Source organism: Fusarium oxysporum, chromosome 4, assembly GCF_000149955.1.
Source record: "Fusarium oxysporum f. sp. lycopersici 4287 chromosome 4, whole genome shotgun sequence".
NCBI lineage: Eukaryota > Fungi > Ascomycota > Sordariomycetes > Hypocreales > Nectriaceae > Fusarium > Fusarium oxysporum.
The window spans coordinates 2,224,561-2,243,341 of record NC_030989.1 but is presented as its reverse complement, the minus strand read 5'-3'; the positions used below and the strand labels follow the sequence as shown (position 1 = coordinate 2,243,341).

At 48.7% G+C, this 18,781-nt stretch overlaps 7 protein-coding genes across 10 annotated transcripts; 2 read left to right on the top strand and 5 right to left on the bottom strand.

Annotated features, from left to right (window-relative positions):
* Window positions 1-297: 297 nt before the first annotated feature.
* Window positions 298-3,383, bottom strand: FOXG_08146 (pyruvate decarboxylase). Of its 3 annotated transcripts, XM_018386915.1 has the most exons (3): window positions 2,474-3,383; window positions 1,176-2,409; window positions 298-1,122 (listed from the first exon to the last, which is right to left on the bottom strand). In XM_018386915.1, exons 1-3 carry the CDS (start codon window positions 2,649-2,651, stop codon window positions 822-824), a joined length of 1,713 nt encoding a protein of 570 aa, XP_018244125.1. In that variant the 5' UTR covers window positions 2,652-3,383; the 3' UTR covers window positions 298-821. The 3 variants fall into 3 exon arrangements, with proteins under 3 accessions (XP_018244125.1, XP_018244126.1, XP_018244124.1); XM_018386916.1 differs by having other exon boundaries at window positions 465-1,122; window positions 1,176-2,992; XM_018386914.1 differs by having other exon boundaries at window positions 465-2,409; window positions 2,474-2,992.
* Window positions 3,384-3,960: 577 nt separating this feature from the next.
* On the bottom strand, window positions 3,961-6,558 carry FOXG_08145 (uncharacterized protein). Its single transcript, XM_018386913.1, has 2 exons — window positions 6,106-6,558; window positions 3,961-6,048 (listed from the first exon to the last, which is right to left on the bottom strand). The coding sequence occupies exons 1-2, from the start codon at window positions 6,231-6,233 to the stop codon at window positions 5,619-5,621; spliced, it is 558 nt and encodes a 185-aa protein (XP_018244123.1). The 5' UTR covers window positions 6,234-6,558; the 3' UTR covers window positions 3,961-5,618.
* Window positions 6,559-6,680: 122 nt separating this feature from the next.
* FOXG_08144 (uncharacterized protein) lies at window positions 6,681-9,272 on the bottom strand. Its single transcript, XM_018386912.1, has 6 exons — window positions 9,149-9,272; window positions 8,736-9,096; window positions 8,467-8,686; window positions 8,386-8,417; window positions 7,130-8,336; window positions 6,681-7,075 (listed from the first exon to the last, which is right to left on the bottom strand). Exons 1-6 carry the CDS (start codon window positions 9,232-9,234, stop codon window positions 6,876-6,878), a joined length of 2,106 nt encoding a protein of 701 aa, XP_018244122.1. The 5' UTR covers window positions 9,235-9,272; the 3' UTR covers window positions 6,681-6,875.
* Window positions 9,273-9,922: 650 nt separating this feature from the next.
* On the top strand, window positions 9,923-11,659 carry FOXG_08143 (uncharacterized protein; the record flags this gene model as incomplete). The annotated part of the gene is made up of 4 exons (XM_018386911.1): window positions 9,923-10,027; window positions 10,076-10,357; window positions 10,409-10,744; window positions 10,793-11,659. The coding sequence occupies 4 exons, from the start codon at window positions 9,923-9,925 to the stop codon at window positions 11,657-11,659; spliced, it is 1,590 nt and encodes a 529-aa protein (XP_018244121.1).
* A 205-nt stretch (window positions 11,660-11,864) lies between these two features.
* FOXG_08142 (uroporphyrinogen-III synthase) lies at window positions 11,865-13,126 on the top strand (the record flags this gene model as incomplete). Its single annotated transcript, XM_018386910.1, has 2 exons — window positions 11,865-12,401; window positions 12,471-13,126. Exons 1-2 carry the CDS (start codon window positions 12,050-12,052, stop codon window positions 13,124-13,126), a joined length of 1,008 nt encoding a protein of 335 aa, XP_018244120.1. The 5' UTR covers window positions 11,865-12,049.
* A 325-nt stretch (window positions 13,127-13,451) lies between these two features.
* On the bottom strand, window positions 13,452-14,705 carry FOXG_08141 (oxidation resistance protein 1; the record flags this gene model as incomplete). The annotated part of the gene is made up of 2 exons (XM_018386909.1): window positions 13,960-14,705; window positions 13,452-13,907 (listed from the first exon to the last, which is right to left on the bottom strand). Exons 1-2 carry the CDS (start codon window positions 14,476-14,478, stop codon window positions 13,452-13,454), a joined length of 975 nt encoding a protein of 324 aa, XP_018244119.1. The 5' UTR covers window positions 14,479-14,705.
* Window positions 14,706-15,141: 436 nt separating this feature from the next.
* On the bottom strand, window positions 15,142-18,035 carry FOXG_08140 (CMGC/MAPK protein kinase). Of its 2 annotated transcripts, XM_018386907.1 has the most exons (4): window positions 16,862-18,035; window positions 16,606-16,801; window positions 16,168-16,549; window positions 15,142-16,107 (listed from the first exon to the last, which is right to left on the bottom strand). In XM_018386907.1, the coding sequence occupies exons 1-4, from the start codon at window positions 16,972-16,974 to the stop codon at window positions 15,731-15,733; spliced, it is 1,068 nt and encodes a 355-aa protein (XP_018244117.1). In that variant the 5' UTR covers window positions 16,975-18,035; the 3' UTR covers window positions 15,142-15,730. The 2 variants fall into 2 exon arrangements, with proteins under 2 accessions (XP_018244117.1, XP_018244118.1); XM_018386908.1 differs by having other exon boundaries at window positions 16,168-16,801.
* Between the last annotated feature and the right edge of the window lie 746 nt (window positions 18,036-18,781).

Here is an 18,781-nt window from a genome sequence, read left to right as displayed (position 1 = left end):
ACCCGAGGACGAGTATGACCTGGGAGAGGAGATGGAAGTACATCTTCAAGTAGTGTGGACTATGCTTGAGACGCTTGGGTAGGGTAGTGTTTGGGAATGGGAATGGGGATGTCGTAGGGATGGGAAGTGATGACTGGGAGAAATAGATATTCGTGACGCCGCAGGAGCCTTTTCAAAATGAAGCTTGGAGAGTGAGTCTTGTTGCTGTTGAGCTAGGTCGTTGCGCGTGGAGAATTTTGGTAGAGGCGAATCACGTGTGCTGATTGGTGCCTTTATAGTTGAGAAAGACGATCAACATTTGAAGAGAGAAAGCTAATAAATATTTCTGAACTATACTGATATGTTTTATTTACCATAAATAAAGACCTCTTATACTGAATCGAGTTGATTAGAAAAGGATAGATGAAGGTGGCTCAAGATGCTATTGAACAAAAAATCGTAACAAGCCAGAGGCTTCAGATACCGCATGATGAAGCATATCACAGCCCACATCTCCAGATGCCGCAGACTTTGAGATTAAAAGGTTAACTCGTTCACAAGTTATGTTCATTTCGAATTATTTCAGTAGAGTTTGAATAACAACGTTGTAAACATGCGTCACCAACTTGTCGACAACCAATAATATAGTTAGCCATCACCAGTTAGATAAGAGAATATTAAAGATATAAGAAAATCGCTTTTCAATTTGAGGTACATAAAACATAAACCATCGTCCGCCACTCTATAGTATAAACCATAAACCACTGAAATCATTATTATGTTCTCCAGGAACCTTTTCCAAAACCCCGTCTATCAAATTTCACTCTTTCTTGAGTAACCGTTTAGTGCTTCTTGGCGTTGTTCCTAGCACTGGCCTCGGCAGTCATGATCAGAGCGCGAGGAGCATCCTCTCTGGGCATGTAGAGCTCGACGAATTGCAAGCACTCAGCAGCGTTGAACTCCTTGTTGGTGAGGAGCTCGTTGAGCTCAGTCTTGGTCTTGATCTGGAAGGTCTTGCAGGTCTTCTCGCCGCCGAAGACGCTGACGAGGTCCTTGTACTTCCAGTTGTTGATGTCGTTGTAGACAGCATCCATACCGTGGATGAATCGCTCAATGGTGAAGCCATCGTTGCAGATGACGAAACTAGAACAAGAGTTAGTAAAAGACACAGGAGATGATCAGTCTTGAAAACATACATTGTGGGCTTGAGGTGATGTCGGATCATGGTGCTCAGCTCCTGAGCGGTCAATTGGAAAGATCCATCACCAACAAAGAGAATTGTTCGGCCTTCCTTGCCAGCATCCTTAGCAGCGAGGGCAGCACCCTGGCAAGCACCAACGGACCAGCCGATGCTGCCCCAGAGAACTTGGCTGAGGGCGGTGACGTTGCGGGGGAATCGAGTGTCCCAGATACCGAAGTTAGCGGTACCAGTCTCAGTGACGACGATGTCGTTGGGGATGAGGTATTCGCCGACACGGGGCCAGAGCCAGGCCTGTGTGATGATCTCAGAGTCGTCGGTGTTCTTCTCGACCTCGTTCCTGACCTCAGGGATAGAAGGAGCGGGCATAGACTTGGGGTCGACTCGGTCGATGATCTTGCGGAGGACACCACGCATGGCAACGCCGGGGTATGTGGAGTAGCGGACCTTGCAGTGAGTACTGTGGAAATCAACAGAGTTGATTTGTGATGTGCGGTAAGAGAAACCGGTGGTGTTGAAATCACTCTTGAGAGCACCAATGGTGAGAAGGAGATCAGAGCCCTCAACTATAGACTGGGCACGAGCGGGATGAGAGCCGTCACCAGCGAAGACACCACCATAGTTGGGGTGGTCCTCGTTCACAGCACCCTTACCCATGGGGGTAACAAAGACGGGAAGGTCGAGCTTGTCAATGAGCTGGTGAACCTCCTTGACAACACGGTGACGGATAGCACAAGAGTCGACAAGGATGACAGGGCGCTGAGCGGCGTACATAGCCTTGAGGATCTCATCAACGACGAAGTCCTCGTTACCGGGGTCGTTCTGAGGCTCAGACAGGTCGATGGGGGTGTCAAGCCGAGCACCCTCAACCTTCTCCTGGACCATATCGGTAGGGACCATGATGTAGACGGGACGAGAGCGGAGCCAGCAAGTGCGGAGAGCAGTATCGATCTGCTCGGCAATCTCGGAGGGCTTGTTGAGCTTGGCGACGTTGCAAGAGATTTGAGCGCTCATGTTGGCAAAGACATCAAAGTCACCGTTTCCGAGAGTGTGGTGAAGAAGCATCTGGTCACGCTGAGAGATGGTAGAAGGGCATCCAACAATGTGGACGACGGGGATGTGCTCGGAGTAAGAGCCAGCAACACCGTTGACGGCAGAGAGCTCACCAACACCGAAGGTGGTGATGAGAGCAGCCATCTTGGTGATACGGGCATATCCATCAGCAGCGTAGGCTAAGATTGTTATGTTAGTGAGATGGTGCTTTGAGGTTGTTGATGAAGTCATGATGAAACTCACCAGCGTTAAGCTCGTTAACACTGCCGACCCACTTGAGGTTGCATTGAGGAAGATAGTCGAGGGCGACGAGGTTGTAGTCACCGGGAACACCGTGAACAGATCGAACACCGACTTCGTAGAGACGCTTGAAGAGGTATTCAGCCACGTCAATTGGCTTTTGGAGGTTGGAGTTGCTCATGATTGCGGATTGATCGGTAAATTGTTAGGTGAGATAAAGGTTGATGTGGAGGGGTAATAGAGGAAGCTCGAAGCTTATTTGTAGGATGAGAGAGATGTTAGAGGATGAGGGGAAGATGATATGAGATGTCTAGGTTAAGAAGTAACCAAGACAACCAAAAGAGGAATGTGATTGATTGTTTGATCGATGGAATGATGAGGAAGGAAGAGAAGATGTTTTCGGTGGAGGGGGAAGGAGGTGTTTATACGTTTGATGCTTCACCTTGGTTGCTTAGCTACTACGTACTTACGTATCTGTAGAGCTATGACTATGAGCAATACAATTGAAGCTTGTTGGCAGGTGTGCACCCTCACAAATCGGGTGTACACTCAGCAGTTTACCTACCTTACAGTGTAGCTTGTCACCAATGATATCCTTGCTCTTCCTTGCTCCTAAACCTCAATGGGTTGATCTGATCTGATCTGATTGATTGCACCAAAAATAAGACCATGGTCAAAATGAGCCCAGTCCTGTCCTGTCCTGTTCTGGCCCTGTAAGTGTCACTAGAATCGGACCTGTCAAGGAGACAGCACGGGCATAAGCCCAGTAGCAAATTTGACCGTTATTCTCGGCTTCAGAATGTCACGATATTCCCTCGCTCGCTCCCGACTAGAAGCGGCCGAAGCCGCGATAGTGAGTGACAGTACAGTAAAAGCTACGGTGACGGCGATAAAAGTCCTCTGATGGTGATGTAATGACCCTCCACGGGCTACCAGAGTCAACGCCACGCACACGGGAGGGCGGCTCTTTTACTGCGAACTAGGCTCTAACTCTGCATTAGCCGCAGCTATTTTTTTTCTCTCCCCTTCTGTAGCAGATCCATTGTATGCCTAGTATGCGTAGGTAGCGACCGACAGTCAGAAAATCATATGATGCCATTGTGCCCTGTTTACGGGCCCTCCCAATCGGGCAGACTTTGTCAAGGGTGGAATCTTGATGCTAACTACGGGTCTAAGAACGTCTAGAAACAATTCAATGCCACAGAATGAGTGGGTACCTCGATAGAAATCGGATGCTTCTTTTTGACGGCGACAGGGGAACAACGGGACGATGAGGAAAAAGTAAGGAAAGATGCGATGCCAGCCACGATCAAATCTGCATGGATTCACCCTCGATAATCCTTGGCGTGCCTTGTCTTTGCTTGTCAGAGCCAACTCCGGCCATCCCGGCTAGTCCGGACCTGTGCAGCCGAGCGAGCACCGGCCGGGATCATAGTCCGTAAAACAATACCCGGAGATGCTAGTCTCAGCCTGCGGTTGGAATTGGAATGGATGGATATTTGGAAATGGCGTTGTTTTTCCTCTCGAGATGCGTGCGACCGGCAATCGACAAGACAACGGGGGTCCAACTGCGTATGTACGCATTAAGTTACCTAGATCCAGGGACCACCATCATTAATTGTTTCCATGGATGTCGATATCGCTATCGTTGCAAGGTCTGCGGTGGTGGATGTCCATGTCGACCCTGAATAGCCTCCTCATTCAAGGATGACATAACGAGACTTTTTATGCCGACAGTACCTATTCTTACTGTCCAACTGTATCTTTACTTCCTTAGTTACCGGGTAAATTGCGTATGAACAACAAGCGGCACAACTTGCATACAAGCGTAGCATTCATGTTTATCACTGGCGTACGTACGCGTGTAGTAATGCTGAGGCAAGAGATGACTATGCATTACATTACAGAAGAGAAAAAATATCTCAACCAACTATCCATTCACAACTCTCTACGTACAACACTCCAATCGATAAAGCAATCAAGAGGAAAACAGCATCAAGCCCAATTCAAGACAGGGATCTCGTGTCCGTAAAAGGCCCTTTCAGTCGTACTGTAACTCGATAACATCCCGTAATCGACATCCGATTATCACGACCAATATCATTTCAAGCCTCTTCTTTCCTATGTTTTCCGCTCTTTGCCGTAAAATATCAAACCGATATCGTGTTACAATAGCGGGACGATATCAAATCTTTTTCTTCATCGACGGATGAAGAGCATGGATTCAGAGGGGCCATGACAGGCATTGGCTGCGAGATGGGATGTTGCAGGGTAAGGTAACCTGAGATGTTGGGAACTATCTATACACCACCTTGGCCCTAGCTATGCCATGCCTCTTGGAAGAGAACTGTAGTTGGTGGTTTTTGGCAAAAAGGCGGTCCGGTAGTTGTGTTGTACAGCCGTGTCATGTCAGATCATTCTTATCGCCGCCTAAAGGGAGTTCACCGAAACGAGCAGGGATGTACAGCTAGGGTGGTGAATTGGCGAGACCAGCTCCCTGGGATATCGTGCTTCCGCTACGTTCCTGAATTTGACCTCATTCATCGAGATGGCTGTATTGAACTGACTCAATATCGTACTCACCTTACAGGGCTGGCTTTGTCTAAGAGGAAGCTATAACTGCTGATGTCGGAAATTGGACACTGCTTTAGAGCGGTGTACATAATTATTGATGCTCACATTCACTTAATGGTGGGACTCGATGTATTTGGCTTCATGATATGTTACACCTGTTGTACATCTATCGATTACCGTGAGATGAGATTCTATGCATGCAGTTCTCGCTTCGCCTCTACTATACAGCTCATGCTCCATCATGAAATATCCATCCAAAATCGGCGGCTCCCAAGCCCCGCTCATAGACGTTTCAAACCGTTTTGCCCATCATTTCTTCCTCTGTCTATAGAAAAAGTCATTGCCATCCCACGCCTTCATCGGTCCGGCATTGACCACGCGAGTATGTATGTATCCACACAACAGCCAACGGTCCATCATGTCATTCTCCAATCGGTGTACAATCGCTCGGGGGCCCAAATATTGTACACCGCACACCGAAACCACAATGAGTCGAGGCTTCTGACATATTGGTAGGCGTGTTAGCCTCCCGGCCCGATCCAGCAGCCAGCCTCAACCTCAGCTCAGAGACAGCTTAATCGCATCTTCCATCCTTCCAGCCTGTCCGCCACCGCTCCTCCCACTTGGAACAGTCGAACTCAGGCTTGCCCAATTTGCGGTTGACGTCGTTGTGTGCGCCGCACAGCCACTTGCCGAACTCATCACGACTGTTGACCTGTGGCGCTTCTCGTTTTAGATAGCCCTGGAAATCTTCTGCGCAGACCCAGCAAGGATATAGCTTAGAGAATAGACCGACAAAGCTGAGAAGGTCTGATTTTTGGCCGCTTGACGGCTGTTCCGGATACTGAGCGGCAATAGAGTGAAGCAATGTCCATGTACTACGGCCTAGCACCTCAACATCTGGAGGGCAGTCGGCTGGAGGACCCTTGACTTTTGCAGCATCCTGTTTGAGAGTACTCTTTGTCTGGGAAGCCCATGCAGCAAAAGACGTACAATTCCGGCATCTGAACAAGGGTCAGTCGAATAGGGCTCCATTTGCAGGGCGTAACGATGAAACTCACGGCTTGCCGTCAGGGCCTAGTACCACTCCCTTGGGGATCCTCTTAGGCGGCTCAGCAGAGCCTCCTACCGACGACGCAGGGGCAGCGGGCGCAGCCGCCTGCTGTTGATCGTTTGGATCGCTCGACATTGAATGGCGCCACTTGTGGTGGTGAGATCTCTGATTCTGGCTCTAACTCGACTTCTGAGGCGAGCTACCGCTAAGGAATAAGACAGGAACAAGCAGTCGGCGCTTTCGGTGGAATTATTAGGGGACTGAGTAAGTGAAACAAATCAGGTAAGCAATCAATCAATTAATGTCAACGAACGAAACGCCACGAAAGAATCTAGGGACTGAAAAGAAGAACTAGAATTGGGGTCTCGAGACTTTTACGATTGTCGTGGTGTGACGTCTATTTGTCAGCCTCTGTCTACATAGAAGAAAAGAAGCTAAACTGCCAGGATGTTAAAACATTCTATCAACTGTCTAATTGACAGAATTCGAGGCTATTTCTTATCGATAAGCCATCAAATCCTGGAAGCTTCCAGGGGCAGGCCAAATTCAGGCCGGAGCAGCGCCATCTTCCGGGTGATTATGGGGCGAGGCAACCCACTCTCAACTCGTTGCCGATGGAGCTTCTTTAGTTGAGGATGTGCATTCTTCACTCTAGCATCATTTCCGGTTGAGTCTTGTTTCGTCTCTTGAAAATGTATGATTAATTCATGATTATACGGAAGTGACGATTCAAGCATCTCCGTCAAATCGCTTCTTATTTGCCAATGTCTATGACAGTCAGCTCGTGTTTCCAAAAGGCGAACTTGACAATCCCGTTGCAGCTGTATCATTCATGAACTCATCCATGACCTTGCTCAACGCTGTCATATCATCGCCAACTGAGAAAAAGGACGGGTCCAATGCCATGGTTTGACCGAATGTGTTATCAAAACCGCCAAGGTGGTTCTCCGCGGATGACAGAGATGAATGATTAAATGCTATACACAAGAATCAGCAGCAAATAACGAGACTTGAAAGGTAAAGAGACTTACCGGTGGATGGTGATGAAACAGACACCGAACTCTTCCGATCTTGCTCAAGCATGACCGATATCGCCTTGACAGCTCTTTGAGCTTCAAGAGATTGGTCGGATCTCGTCTCCCAGATGTCCTTTGCTAAAATCAAAGCTCGCAAGATATCACTTCGCCGATGCAAATCACGTCCTGCATCGTATCTACTCAACGCAAAGCACAGCATCATGGTAGCTTGCATGAACTCGTGTCTAAGTGGTGCGGCAACTCTCCAGCGTATGTTGTACATGAGGCCTCCTGGTTGAGTTTCTTCGTTCATGCGTCGCTGGTGCTCCAGGATCGCCAAGGCGGCCTTGATGCATATCTCATTGGATCCGACACTCTCTTCTCCCGCTGACCCTCTGACGAAACTGTGTCGATGGAGGAGGTAGATGGCTTTCTGGGTGATGATATCAAGCATCATTCGATTGAGGATTGTGGCTGGACTGTCCGCAATCGACTCTTCGAGAGGCTTTAGCCTGAGCCAGTCGGGCAAGGAATCTGTGGCTCTCTCGAGCTTGGCCTGTAAGGTCGCAATAGTAGCTGGTGAAGGGGGTCCTGCTTCGGTTGTGTCGTATATCTCAGCAGCAACCTTGATAACTCCATGCCTGTGGATATTAAACGCCAACATGGAAGGTTCTGAATGTGGCCTCTCAGGCGGAAGGGTATTGTGCTCAAAACCAATGTCGCTATCCAAAAGATACGAGGGCGGGCGAGTGTCGCATTGGGAATCTTTGATAATACGTGGGAGCCCGATCTGGGTACTGGTGAAGAAGTCGATGCTGTACAAAGCTGTCCACGCTCGTCGCCGAAGCTCAGCTTGCAAAGGTCGGATATTTGGCCAGTGGGATGGCTCACGATGAAGACCCATCCGCATGGCTATCCTTATGATAACGCCCATGAGAACCCAGTTTCCAATATTTGCATCGGCGTCGGCCTCTTGGTCAACAGCAAAGTGCAATATGAGTGTCTCAACCGTGTGCGCGCTGGAACGAAGGTAATCTCCAGCAACCAAGCAGTGGATAGTGAGCGTTCGGTAAGTATCCAGCGTTGTTTGCAGTTCAGAAGCGGACACGTCATGGACCCCTGCCTCCTTTTTCTGCAGCGATACAGCCATACTCATGATGCTGAACAAGAACCCGACCCAGATGATAGAGGCACCTGAGGGGTTTACCCAGAAATTTGCATACTATAGATGGATTAGCAATTGTCCCCTTGGATTTTTGTTGTATGCTGACTTCTGCAAGGAATTTGCCTCGATGAAGGATGACTAGTAAGAGGGAGTTAGCAGTTGGCTGAATATGAAAGCCATGACTTACTTGAGTCGAAAGTGTTGAAGTACTGGAAGATGTATCTGTCAACTATCTTGCGAGGAGGAACCAAAGCTAGGATCTGGTCTACGGGAAGACACGAAACATTAGCAAGTAGAGATATTCTCGCTGTCTGAGACTGCTGTATCAAGCCACTAGCAAAAGGAGAAGACCTTTCACTGACAATGTCAGAGCCATCATCAGTGAGCTCATCTCTGAGTTGTTGAATCTGGAGTATTCTGTCAGTCGAAAGTCTTCATAATGTGTCTTATTCTTACATCTTCCAATATTGTGGCCCAATGTGAGCTACCTGTGTACACAGCCTGGTCATCTGCCAGATTCAGGTTTCCCATTCGAACATTTGGTGATGTGCCTGATGCAGTAGGCTCAAAACCACTCGAGGCATTGTCTGCTTGGGCTGTGTCGCTCATCGACTTGTTTGAGCTCTCAGCCTTATCTCTCAGTTCTGTCACCAGATTCTCAAGACGAGCTATTCTCTGGCGAGCTTTCTGACTTCTGTTATGAGGTCTGTAATCGATGGCATCCTTGCGTTCTTGTTCCGAGCAAGTGAAGATGCATTCGGTAGGTTTTCCGCGCCGTGTGCAGGCGCCGCACGGTGACTGTCTATCGCATCGAAGTCTGTAATACAGTCAACACCATATTGGGTGTCACTCTGGTTTGTCTGGCTTACTTGCGTCCCCTGCAGAAATTACAGCTGAGGATTGGCTTCTCACGTTTTCTTGTTTGAGGTTTTGACTGTGCTTGATGAGTTTCCATGAGTTAGAGCGGTGAGGGCTTATTTGCCTCTCAATCTGACACAAATGATGAAGCTAGTGTAAACTGAAGTTTGACTACTGGACGTGAAGTCATTTTCACTCATGATCCTAAGAGCCACACGTGATTCAGCACCGATGATACCCAACAGAAGAGAACACAATCAGATATATTGTATAGTTTGTAAAATATACTGTTTGAGATCTGGTTTAATACGCATCGTGAGAACCCCAAGTCAATCACGGAATGTTCCTTGAGTAATGGTCTCTAACCATCAATCTCATATTCATATTGAGTAAGACAGATAAACGGAATGGAAATAATTAAATAAAGCGGCTCAGCCTCTCATCTTTGTTTCAAGCAGTAAGAGCGGACAAACGAAGGATTTTCGGACGTTGATCCTTCGTGGAGGGTCACTCAGCGGACGGTCGGACGGTCATGGTGTAAGCTCATTGGTCAGTTTTGACTGTCCGAAATACCATTTCTCTACGGACATTGTCGATGGATTTCATGGCGGACATTTTGTGATATACCGATAATTATATATAACAACAAGAGAATTCGATGATTCCACTCGATCCAATTCAATCATATCCTCCACAACAATTACATTCTACAACTGTATTAGCAACTTGCTCATTCAACCTCAACTACTCCTCTATTTAGACTACACTTCTTATATACCATCACAATGATCGCCTCAGACAATGCCCCGGCCGATGTGGTCTACCCAAAAGGCATGAAGTTTGCCATATTAATGATTTCGCTCTATATCAGCATGTTCCTGGTTGCCTTGGTATGTCCTGTAAACACTCGATACTATGACACAACTAACTGTCTTCAGGACAAACTCATCATCTCGACTGCTATTCCCGCTATCACGAACGACTTCCATGCTGCGAGTGACCTTGGCTGGTATGGCACAGCTTACCTTCTTACCAACTGTGCCTTCTTGCTAGTATTCGGCAAACTATACACCATCTTGGATATCAAGACCACTTTCATGACTGCCATGGTACTCTTTGAGATTGGCTCAGCTATTTGTGGTGCCGCCCCAAACTCGATTGCTTTCATCATTGGAAGAGCTGTCGCAGGTCTAGGCGGTGCTGGTACTCAATCTGGTATCGTGAGTTGTCCCCTATTGCCCCGAGGGCAACACCCTCACTCACACTGTTAGCTCGTCATCATTGTCTATGCTGTCCCTCTTGAGAAGCGACCTCAGTACCAAGGTCTCTTCGGTGCAGTCTTTGGAATCGCTTCAGCTATTGGACCCGTCATTGGAGGTGTCTTCACAACTCACGTCACATGGAGATGGTGCTTCTACATAAACCTCCCCCTTGGCGCCGTTGTCTTGACCTTCGTCTTCCTATTTCTCCAAGTTCCCCGTCAATCGACTGAGAAGACCGGTCTCATGTACAAGCTCCAGCAGCTAAACTTACTCGGCTTGGTTGCTCTTATCCCTGGAGTCGTATGCCTCTGCCTGGCTCTCCAATGGGGTGGCTTCGAGTATAGCGTAGGTGTTTGTCCCCTGTGCTGCATCGACTCAACTAACATCACTTAGTGGAACAATGGTCGTATTATTGCTTTGCTGGTGGTTGCTTTCACTCTCCTCATCGCCTTTGTCCTCATCCAGATCTGGAAGCCCGAACAAGCAACTGTCCCTCCTCACATCTTCGCCAAGCGCAGCATCTTCGGTGGCTTTTGGGTGAGCTTCTGTATTGGTGCCCACCAGACACTGTTGATTTACTTCCTCCCTGTCTGGTTTCAGGTCATCAACGGAGATTCTGCCATGGACAGTGGTATTCATCTCTTGGCCATGGTACTCGCTCTTGTTGTTGGATCCATCATCAGCGGTGTTCTTACCTCTCGCATTGGATATTATATGCCGTTCCTCATTGCCGGAATCTGCATCTCTTCCATCGGCGCTAGCCTTTTTACTATCCTTGGCACCAATGCTTCAGAAGGCCAATGGATTGGATATCAGATTGTATATGGCTTTGGTCTCGGTGCTTGTTCCCAGGCTCCCAACATGGCTGCCCAGACTGTGCTCCCACGCAACCAGGTATCGATTGGTGCTTCACTCGTCATCTTTGCCCAAACACTCTCTGGTGCCATTTTCGTTTCTGTTGGCACCAACGTTCTCGATGGTGAATTGGCCAAGCGTTTGTCCGCTTTTGCAAGCGTTACTCCCAAGCAGATCGAGTCAGCTGGTTTAACAGGGCTTCTCAAGACTATCCCTGAGAAGTTCCACAAGGAGACACTGACTGCCTACAACGATTCGCTGCATGTTTGCTTCCGCGTCGCACTCATCATGGCTTGCCTGGCTATCTTGGGGGCGTTGGCTATGGAGTGGGCCAGCGTGAAGAAAGAAGTAGTCGAGACAACAAAGGAGAGTGACAATGAGGCAGAGGAGAAGTCGGTTACTTGATTGCTTAGGTTGCTTGTACGAAGGCGTTGGAGTTATTGTTGATAGATGGTTGTTTCTGCATTGAATACCCAGCTCGATAATTAGATCTCATTCACTATTCACAAAATTATATGTCATTACAATGACTGTCTTTGTTATCAAAAAGTCACCTTGACAAACCAGTGAAGATATTCAGTGAACCTGATGGAACCTGGAAGCTCTTCAACTGCCGTCCCTATCGATAAAGCTGTCGCCCACTTTTCCCATGAGCCCCTCACCCCCATCCCACCTTCCGAGTCTCCGAAAGTTGCTGATCTTCCCACCTCATGATCTCGACTTCGTTCTCCCATTGATCACCTCTCCGCCATTCTTTCATCCTAAAAACTACGCATCGATAGTATCGCCAGCCGCATGAATCCATACATATACGCATCAGACCAATCTCAACTCATCATGACAACTACCAATTCCACCACGGAGCAAGCCTCCAGGATACCTGTTCTCCTACTCAAGACGAGATCGAGCCCTGGCGATTCCTACGAGGATCTTTTCTCAGAATCTAGTATTCATGGCAGTGGTTTTGCGCCGCAGTTCGTGCCTGTTCTGCTGCATCAATTTCACAGTGATGGCATGAAGGAAGTCGCAGCGCTACTTCGCGATCGCCGCATCGGAAACCAGGAACATCATGAATACGGCGGCTTGATCTTCACATCGCAACGCGCCGTCGAAGCTTTTGTGAAGCTTGTCGAAGATGGTAAAGCCGGTACGTCATAACCTTGGAGTAATCATATCTCTAGAACCACCTCAGCTAACACAATCTCTCTTGCGACAGAGGACACTCCCAACCCTGAGGATAACACCTCATGGCCCCATCTACAGAACATCCCCGTCTACAGTGTCGGCCCCGCCACTACTCGCGCCCTCGCCGCCGTCCCTCAAGATCCTCCTCTCAAAGTCTTCGGTAGCCACACAGGCAACGGCGCAGCCCTGGCTCCTTTTATCCTCGCCCACTACTACGAATGGTACCGCGACCAAGCTCGTGCGACTCTCCCGCCGATTCTATTCCTCGTTGGAGAGACCCGCCGTGACATCATCCCCAAAACGCTACAGGACGGCGCACTACCGGATACAGAGCGCATTCGTGTGACAGAGACGGTCGTCTATGGGACGGGTGTCATGGAGAGCTTTCCGGTTGATCTACGCAGGGTCCTCAGCGAAACGCGCAATGATCCTATGCGATGGATTGTGGTATTCTCACCAACCGGATGCGATAGTATGCTTCGAGTCATGGGAATTCTGGATCCTGAAACCAATAAAGTGTATAAGGGCTACGAACGGGACGGCAAGACGTTTATCGCGACCATCGGACCTACGACGAGAGATCACCTGCTGTCCTTTGGATTCGAGCCTGACGTGTGCGCAGAGTCACCGACACCTCAAGGAGTACTGGAAGGGATCCAGGCGTTTATGGCCAAGAGACAGAGCTGAGACAGGGAGCAATAAAACATTTGATCTTTTTGTAAGAATATTTGCGGAGTATTGAAAGGGCCACTAATGGTGTAAAGAGTTGGGAGTATCAGCTCCGGGTATCATTGATTTTTACTGATCTTGCCTTGAATATTTTTTGCTGTTGTCCTCCTTGTTATATACCCAAAAACTTTATCCAAACAAAGGTCGCTCTGCCTTCACAGCACACAGATCTTCCTTCTTCCCATTGATCATCAATTTAATGAGAGACCAATCCGCCTGCGAATACCATATCATAACACCGAGCGCCATGCAAACATGTGAGAGCCATACCGAACCATCATCATCATACGCCCATAACCCAGAGTTCGACTCCGATGACGCCAAATTTGGTTCCCTCGTCACTCAGAGGTTCGTTACCAAAGGTTTCGCACCTTGAGCTATGTCCGTTTTCAAGTCCGTTGTCTAACCATAGCCCGTAGTGCCCACCGCCTGATCCAACACTTAGAAAGCCGGTCTCGCAGTTGATGCAGAAGTCATTTAGACCACTGTATGGGAATGCTTTGAACCTGACAGCTTCGCTAGGTGTAGGCGACGGCGCGCGAGAATGTGTAGGGGTGTTGCTCTCCGACGAAGGCGGTGGCGGGGCGAGCGTTGTAATTCGAGAGTTCAGGTTTGTCGTATCAGCTGATGGAGGTGGTGGAAGAGGCGTGATAGTCGAGGCTCGCCAGAGGAAGCATTCGCCGTTACCGAAGTACGAGTGCGCAGGATGCGGGTATTCGGATAGGTATGCGCCAAAGATCTAAGCATGTTAGTTAACGGCATAACGTCATATGAGCTCACTCGATACGCACCCCTCCTTCTAGGTCTTTGACGACCAGGACAAAACCAGCTCGTTTGCCTTCGTATTGTCGACAGCGCTGATACAGAGTCGCCAAGCTCGCGCCGTCCTGCTCAAGGCTGTAGACCAGATGCCAGTCGTCCACGATGCGTAGGCGCTCAGGAACCATGGTGCGAATCTCCTCCGCGACAGCGGCCGTCAGTAACTTAGCCGACGTGGGCGTGCCCTGACGATAACCATGAAGAACAAGAGGATCCAGAGGTGGAGGACGAAGGGGGCTCGCTGTACGGCGCACGGGTGTGAAGACACCGTTTATACCGTCCTTTGTGCCATTGCCGTTGTGGTACTTGTAGTCGTCGTCGTAGGCGGTGTCGGCCTGGCTAGGGAACGAACCCTCACTAGAGAAGCGACGGATGAGGCCGGTCCACATGTTTGTGATGTAGGATGCAGAGGCGCGATTAGGATTGTTGGGTGTAGCGGCGCCAGAAGATTCGGGAGTTTCGGGGGATTCGTTGCGGTCAGAAGAGCTCATGACGTGTAAACACAGAGTCTAGTGATAGTGATGGTCAAATTAGGAAGCCCAGGAGGTCATAGATACGAGATTTGAAGCATTTGGTGATCAGGAAGTTGAATAAGAAGAGTGCCGTTGCTAAAAGGGAGACAGGACGTTGATATGTAGTGTCGAGATCTAAGACATTGGAGGGAATGAATAAGTTCTGACGCTGCTATGGTAAGGTAAGGTAATGGAGGGCAGCTGTTGGAGATAGAGGGCATGAGATTGGGGGAGCTAGTGGAGCTAGATATAGCGGGGTTAACGCCTAGAACAAGACTTAAAAGAACATGATCTTGACAATTGATGCACTAACATTAATAAGTTCTAACTCACTTTCATCGCTTGAAAATGGATATATTTCAGGCAGCAATTGCCACATTTTCTGCCGAATACTCAACAGCTTACAACGAATTGCGTGGTGATTCATAAGCCTGTGGTCTCTTTTACTGGCCACATGCATGTATGTAGGTACACGCTGGCAAACTTCATGATCGTCATCAACACCAGAGCCTCAAGCACCAAAACGCTAGCTCGATATGGCCAACGGCCTATCACGGCTGAATTGCTGGCTCGGTCTAGACCTTTTGATCTGTTGTCTTGTCACTCGGACTTCTCTGATTGTCACGTTCCTGAAGGTAAGTTGGCCGATGAGGATTGGGCGAAACAAAAGTCATGATATTACTTGATGTCTCTATTTGATTAGTAGTCTCTCAACGTGTATAGTTCCTGACATGCAGAGAGAATACTCTAACATCTAAGTTTGCTACTAACTCTGTTTCACTGTTGATCACCTGCGTATGCTCAACATCGTATCATCATGAAGTTTTTTTCTTGGGATATAACAACTAAAAAAAGAAATGGCTGCAATGTGCACTTCATCAAATCATCTTCAAGTCCCATGTTTGCCTTTTTCAGACTCTGACTCTGATCCTGACTCTGGCCCATGTCTTTGATCCTGTTTCCATACATTTGGCCATCTTTCAACATCAAGTTTGCCCTAAAAGACCCATGCCATGTGCATACTATGCAGAATAAACTAACAGGTGATTCTGTGTATGTTTGCGTGCGTGAGGGTTGTGCTGTGGTCTATCTATCTTCTCCAAATTCTGCCACTTATCTTCCTCTCAAATATCACAACTATGAGCACGCCTGCTAGCAACAGATAACCCGTCAGAGGTGTCTCGGATCGCAGATCCTAGATGCCTCGCCGATCTTCGTTATCATACCACATTTACCTCATAATCTCCTGGTAGATCAACTGCTTCAGCTGCTCCTTGCTCAGGTTGTCTTTGTGCTTGTCAAAGTCAAAGAACTCCTCAGGGATCGGGGGCGCTGTTGGCTCATCCTCGGGATCGTGGTAAGGCTCAAGGTATGGGTGCTTCAGAGCTTCCTCCACGGTAATGCGCTTAACAGGGTTGAATGCGAGGAGCTTCTCGAGCAGGTCGAGGGCCAGATCCGAGGTCTTGGGGAATAGAGTTCGGAAGGGAACCTTCTTCTTGAAGGGGAGCGATCGAATGTATTCTCTAGCGCGGCGCGACTTGATTCCGTAGTAATCCTCCATAGTCGGCGTGCCCAGCACATCCAGAATGAGTGTCAACTGGTGGTGGTCTAGCGGTCAAATGGTCAGCAAAGAGCTCTATCGTCTCACGCATTTCAACAATCACTTACAGTCCTTGCCAGGGAAAAGAGGCTTGCCGCTGAGCATCTCGGCGAGAATGCAGCCAACCGACCACACATCAATAGCCTTGGTGTACTCCTTGAAAGTCAACATGATCTCGGGCGCACGGTACCATCGAGTCGCGACGTATTCAGTCATGAAACCGGAGTTGTCCTCCTGGGAAGCAGCGGATCGCGCAAGACCAAAATCGCAAACCTTGAGATCACAGTTGGCGTTGAGGAGGAGGTTGGAGGGCTTCAAGTCTCGGTGCAGCACGTTGGCTGAGTGCATGGCCTTGAGGGCGCGGAGGGTCTGGTAGATGAAGTACTGGCAGTGGTCGTCAGAAAGGTCCTGGGTGCGGATGACTCGGTGCATATCCGTCTCCATCAGCTCCTGTATCGTTCGTTAGTCTGCTGTTGCTATTGCGACTGAGCGCTGTCGGCACAAACCTGGATCAAGTAGACTTCATTAAATGACTCGTAGTTTCGGGGCTTCTGGATATCGAGAATGGAGATGATGTTCTCGTGGTTGAAATATCGCAACAGCTTCATCTCTCGCAGGGTTCTTAGACAGAACATGGAGTGATCGAAAGGAGTGATCTTCTTGATAGCGACCTTTTGGCCGGAGGGCTTGTGAATGGCAGAGCTGGGGGAGTATTAGAATTTGATACACTGCGCAAATCGCACGAGACACGAGAAAACATACCAGACAACACCATAGGCGCCCTCGCCAACAACATCCTGAATATCATACTGCTCGCTCACGTTGAACGAGATCTTGCGAGACCCCGCAGCGTTAGGGGGGTTCGATCGAGACATGGTCGCGGTGAAGAGGAGGGGAAAGCTGAAGAGGATTAGAGCGACCGAAAAGCTACGACTGATGCCGTGTAGAGAAGAATGCGCAGTCGCTCGATCGGTCGGTCGAGATGTTGTAGAAATAAGGTAGAGTCAAGTCAAGTCAAGAGAAAAGGACCAGCCAAGCAAGACTAAGAAGGCTCCTTTGTTGGTACTGGAGGGATCTGGACCTGGACCAGCTGGACTGGCTTGAACTGGCTGGGCAGGACTGGACTGGACTGGCTGATTAAGGATGATTTGAGGGGTTAGGTATTGAGCTCCACCCAATACAATCGCAAGATTTGATTATCGACGAGACTCAACGGAATCGAGCGAGATATGCAGTTGATGATTTATAGCGACTGAGAAAGGAACCAAAGTGTAACGATGTAAAATAGGTAGGTATTTAGTAGAAAAAAAGGGTTGACAGCGACGGGGAGTTATAGTAGCGATAAAGTAGTTGAGCAGCTACAGATGGAACAGAAGAGCTCCACGTCCGCTCGGGCCGTGCTGATGCTGGTTCAAATAGCCCAGTTCGCAAGTTGAGAGCGCGGGGCAGAAGAGGGTCTTGCACTGCTGTAATGACCCGTACAGAGGCTAGCGCGTCGTGGCAGAGGCCCAGGTTTCAGTTCGGTTCGCCGTCGTCAACGGTGAGTATAGGTAAGAAAGGGTAAGGATATTGCTGCACGGGCTATTTCTTAGGGGAGACAGTCTTCCGAATCTAGCAGTTGAATTGGTCTGTGAGTAAGGTATCCCGTACGTAGAGAGAGAGAGAGAGAGAGAGAGAGAGAGAGGTATTGCCTCTGGCTGGGTCTGGATCTGACACAAAAGGAATGGAGGATAACTTTTAAAACAAGACAGGTTGGCTGAGATGTGAAACAAGCACGATGAGTCAAGACAAGGCAAGACAAGACGGACGGAACAGAAGGGTAGTTATTAAGTAATATCACTAGTTCAATCAATCATTTCTTTCGTCATCTGATTCTTTGTCCCGTTGGGCTGATGACTCTGAGATGTGATAAAGCCAAAGCTGGGCGGCTAAGAACCAACAACTACTTGCTCAAGCTGGTGGAGGTGTCACCTCAGCCTGATAGTGGACATCCAGTGACTTGTCCTCAATGCAAAGAAAGGACTCAGAATACGACAGAGTGTCCTTTGAGTTTACCTACGCAGGCAGATCTCTTCATGGGAATGCGTGATCGCAAGACGAAACGAAACCCTTGAAGAATAAACCAAGGTTCATGGTTCATGGACAGGTCCAGAACATCTGCAATGATCGCCAGGAGGGGCACCAACAACGCCAACATTGCCGAAATGCTGTTGAATAAACAATAGAGCAGTTGAACCTGGAACAACTAAACACAGAATAACGGGATGACAGAGCAACTATCCATCATCTCGGATATTGCAGTACGAGACTCCTTGGATATAGTGGATGACCCTGGATTAACAAGCTTAACTTAAGGGTGATAACGATTGAAGGAAGACAAAGTGGGGGAGGGGAGAGGCGAGCTCTCTGATTGACTTTGACCATGGAACGGGCGGGACGGACAGCTTCCCGTCAGGTACCTGACGATACGTGATAATCACAGAAACAACAGAGAAGTCCAATGTATCCGTCTGTAACAGACCTAAACGAAACGAAGACACTGTAGCATCACCCTCTGAGACGAAACGTTACAGAATCTCCCAATGACATGACGCTAGCGATTCAAAATACTGGGCGTTTAGCATCTGACAGCCCCGAAAACATGGCGAATGCTACTCTGCCCTCTCGTCTTCTTCAGTGGAC

Bases quoted from the DNA above. Each gene is read 5' to 3' on its own strand.
- FOXG_08146 (XM_018386914.1), bottom strand. From the start codon at position 2,651: ATGAGCAACTCCAACCTCCAAAAGCCAATTGACGTGGCTGAATACCTC. The intron at 2,410-2,473 runs GTGAGTTTCATC...TAACAATCTTAG, and splicing joins TGTTAACGAGCTTAACGCTG to CCTACGCTGCTGATGGATAT.
- FOXG_08145 (XM_018386913.1), bottom strand. From the start codon at position 6,233: ATGTCGAGCGATCCAAACGATCAACAGCAGGCGGCTGCGCCCGCTGCC. The intron at 6,049-6,105 runs GTGAGTTTCATC...ACCCTTGTTCAG, and splicing joins CTAGGCCCTGACGGCAAGCC to ATGCCGGAATTGTACGTCTT.
- FOXG_08144 (XM_018386912.1), bottom strand. From the start codon at position 9,234: ATGGAAACTCATCAAGCACAGTCAAAACCTCAAACAAGAAAACGTGAG. The intron at 8,418-8,466 runs GTAAGTCATGGC...CCCTCTTACTAG, and splicing joins CTTCAACACTTTCGACTCAA to TCATCCTTCATCGAGGCAAA. The intron at 8,337-8,385 runs GTCAGCATACAA...ATCCATCTATAG, and splicing joins GAGGCAAATTCCTTGCAGAA to TATGCAAATTTCTGGGTAAA.
- FOXG_08140 (XM_018386907.1), bottom strand. From the start codon at position 16,974: ATGTCTCGATCGAACCCCCCTAACGCTGCGGGGTCTCGCAAGATCTCG. The intron at 16,802-16,861 runs GTATGTTTTCTC...ATACTCCCCCAG, and splicing joins GGCGCCTATGGTGTTGTCTG to CTCTGCCATTCACAAGCCCT. The intron at 16,108-16,167 runs GTAAGTGATTGT...TTTGACCGCTAG, and splicing joins TCTTTTCCCTGGCAAGGACT to ACCACCACCAGTTGACACTC.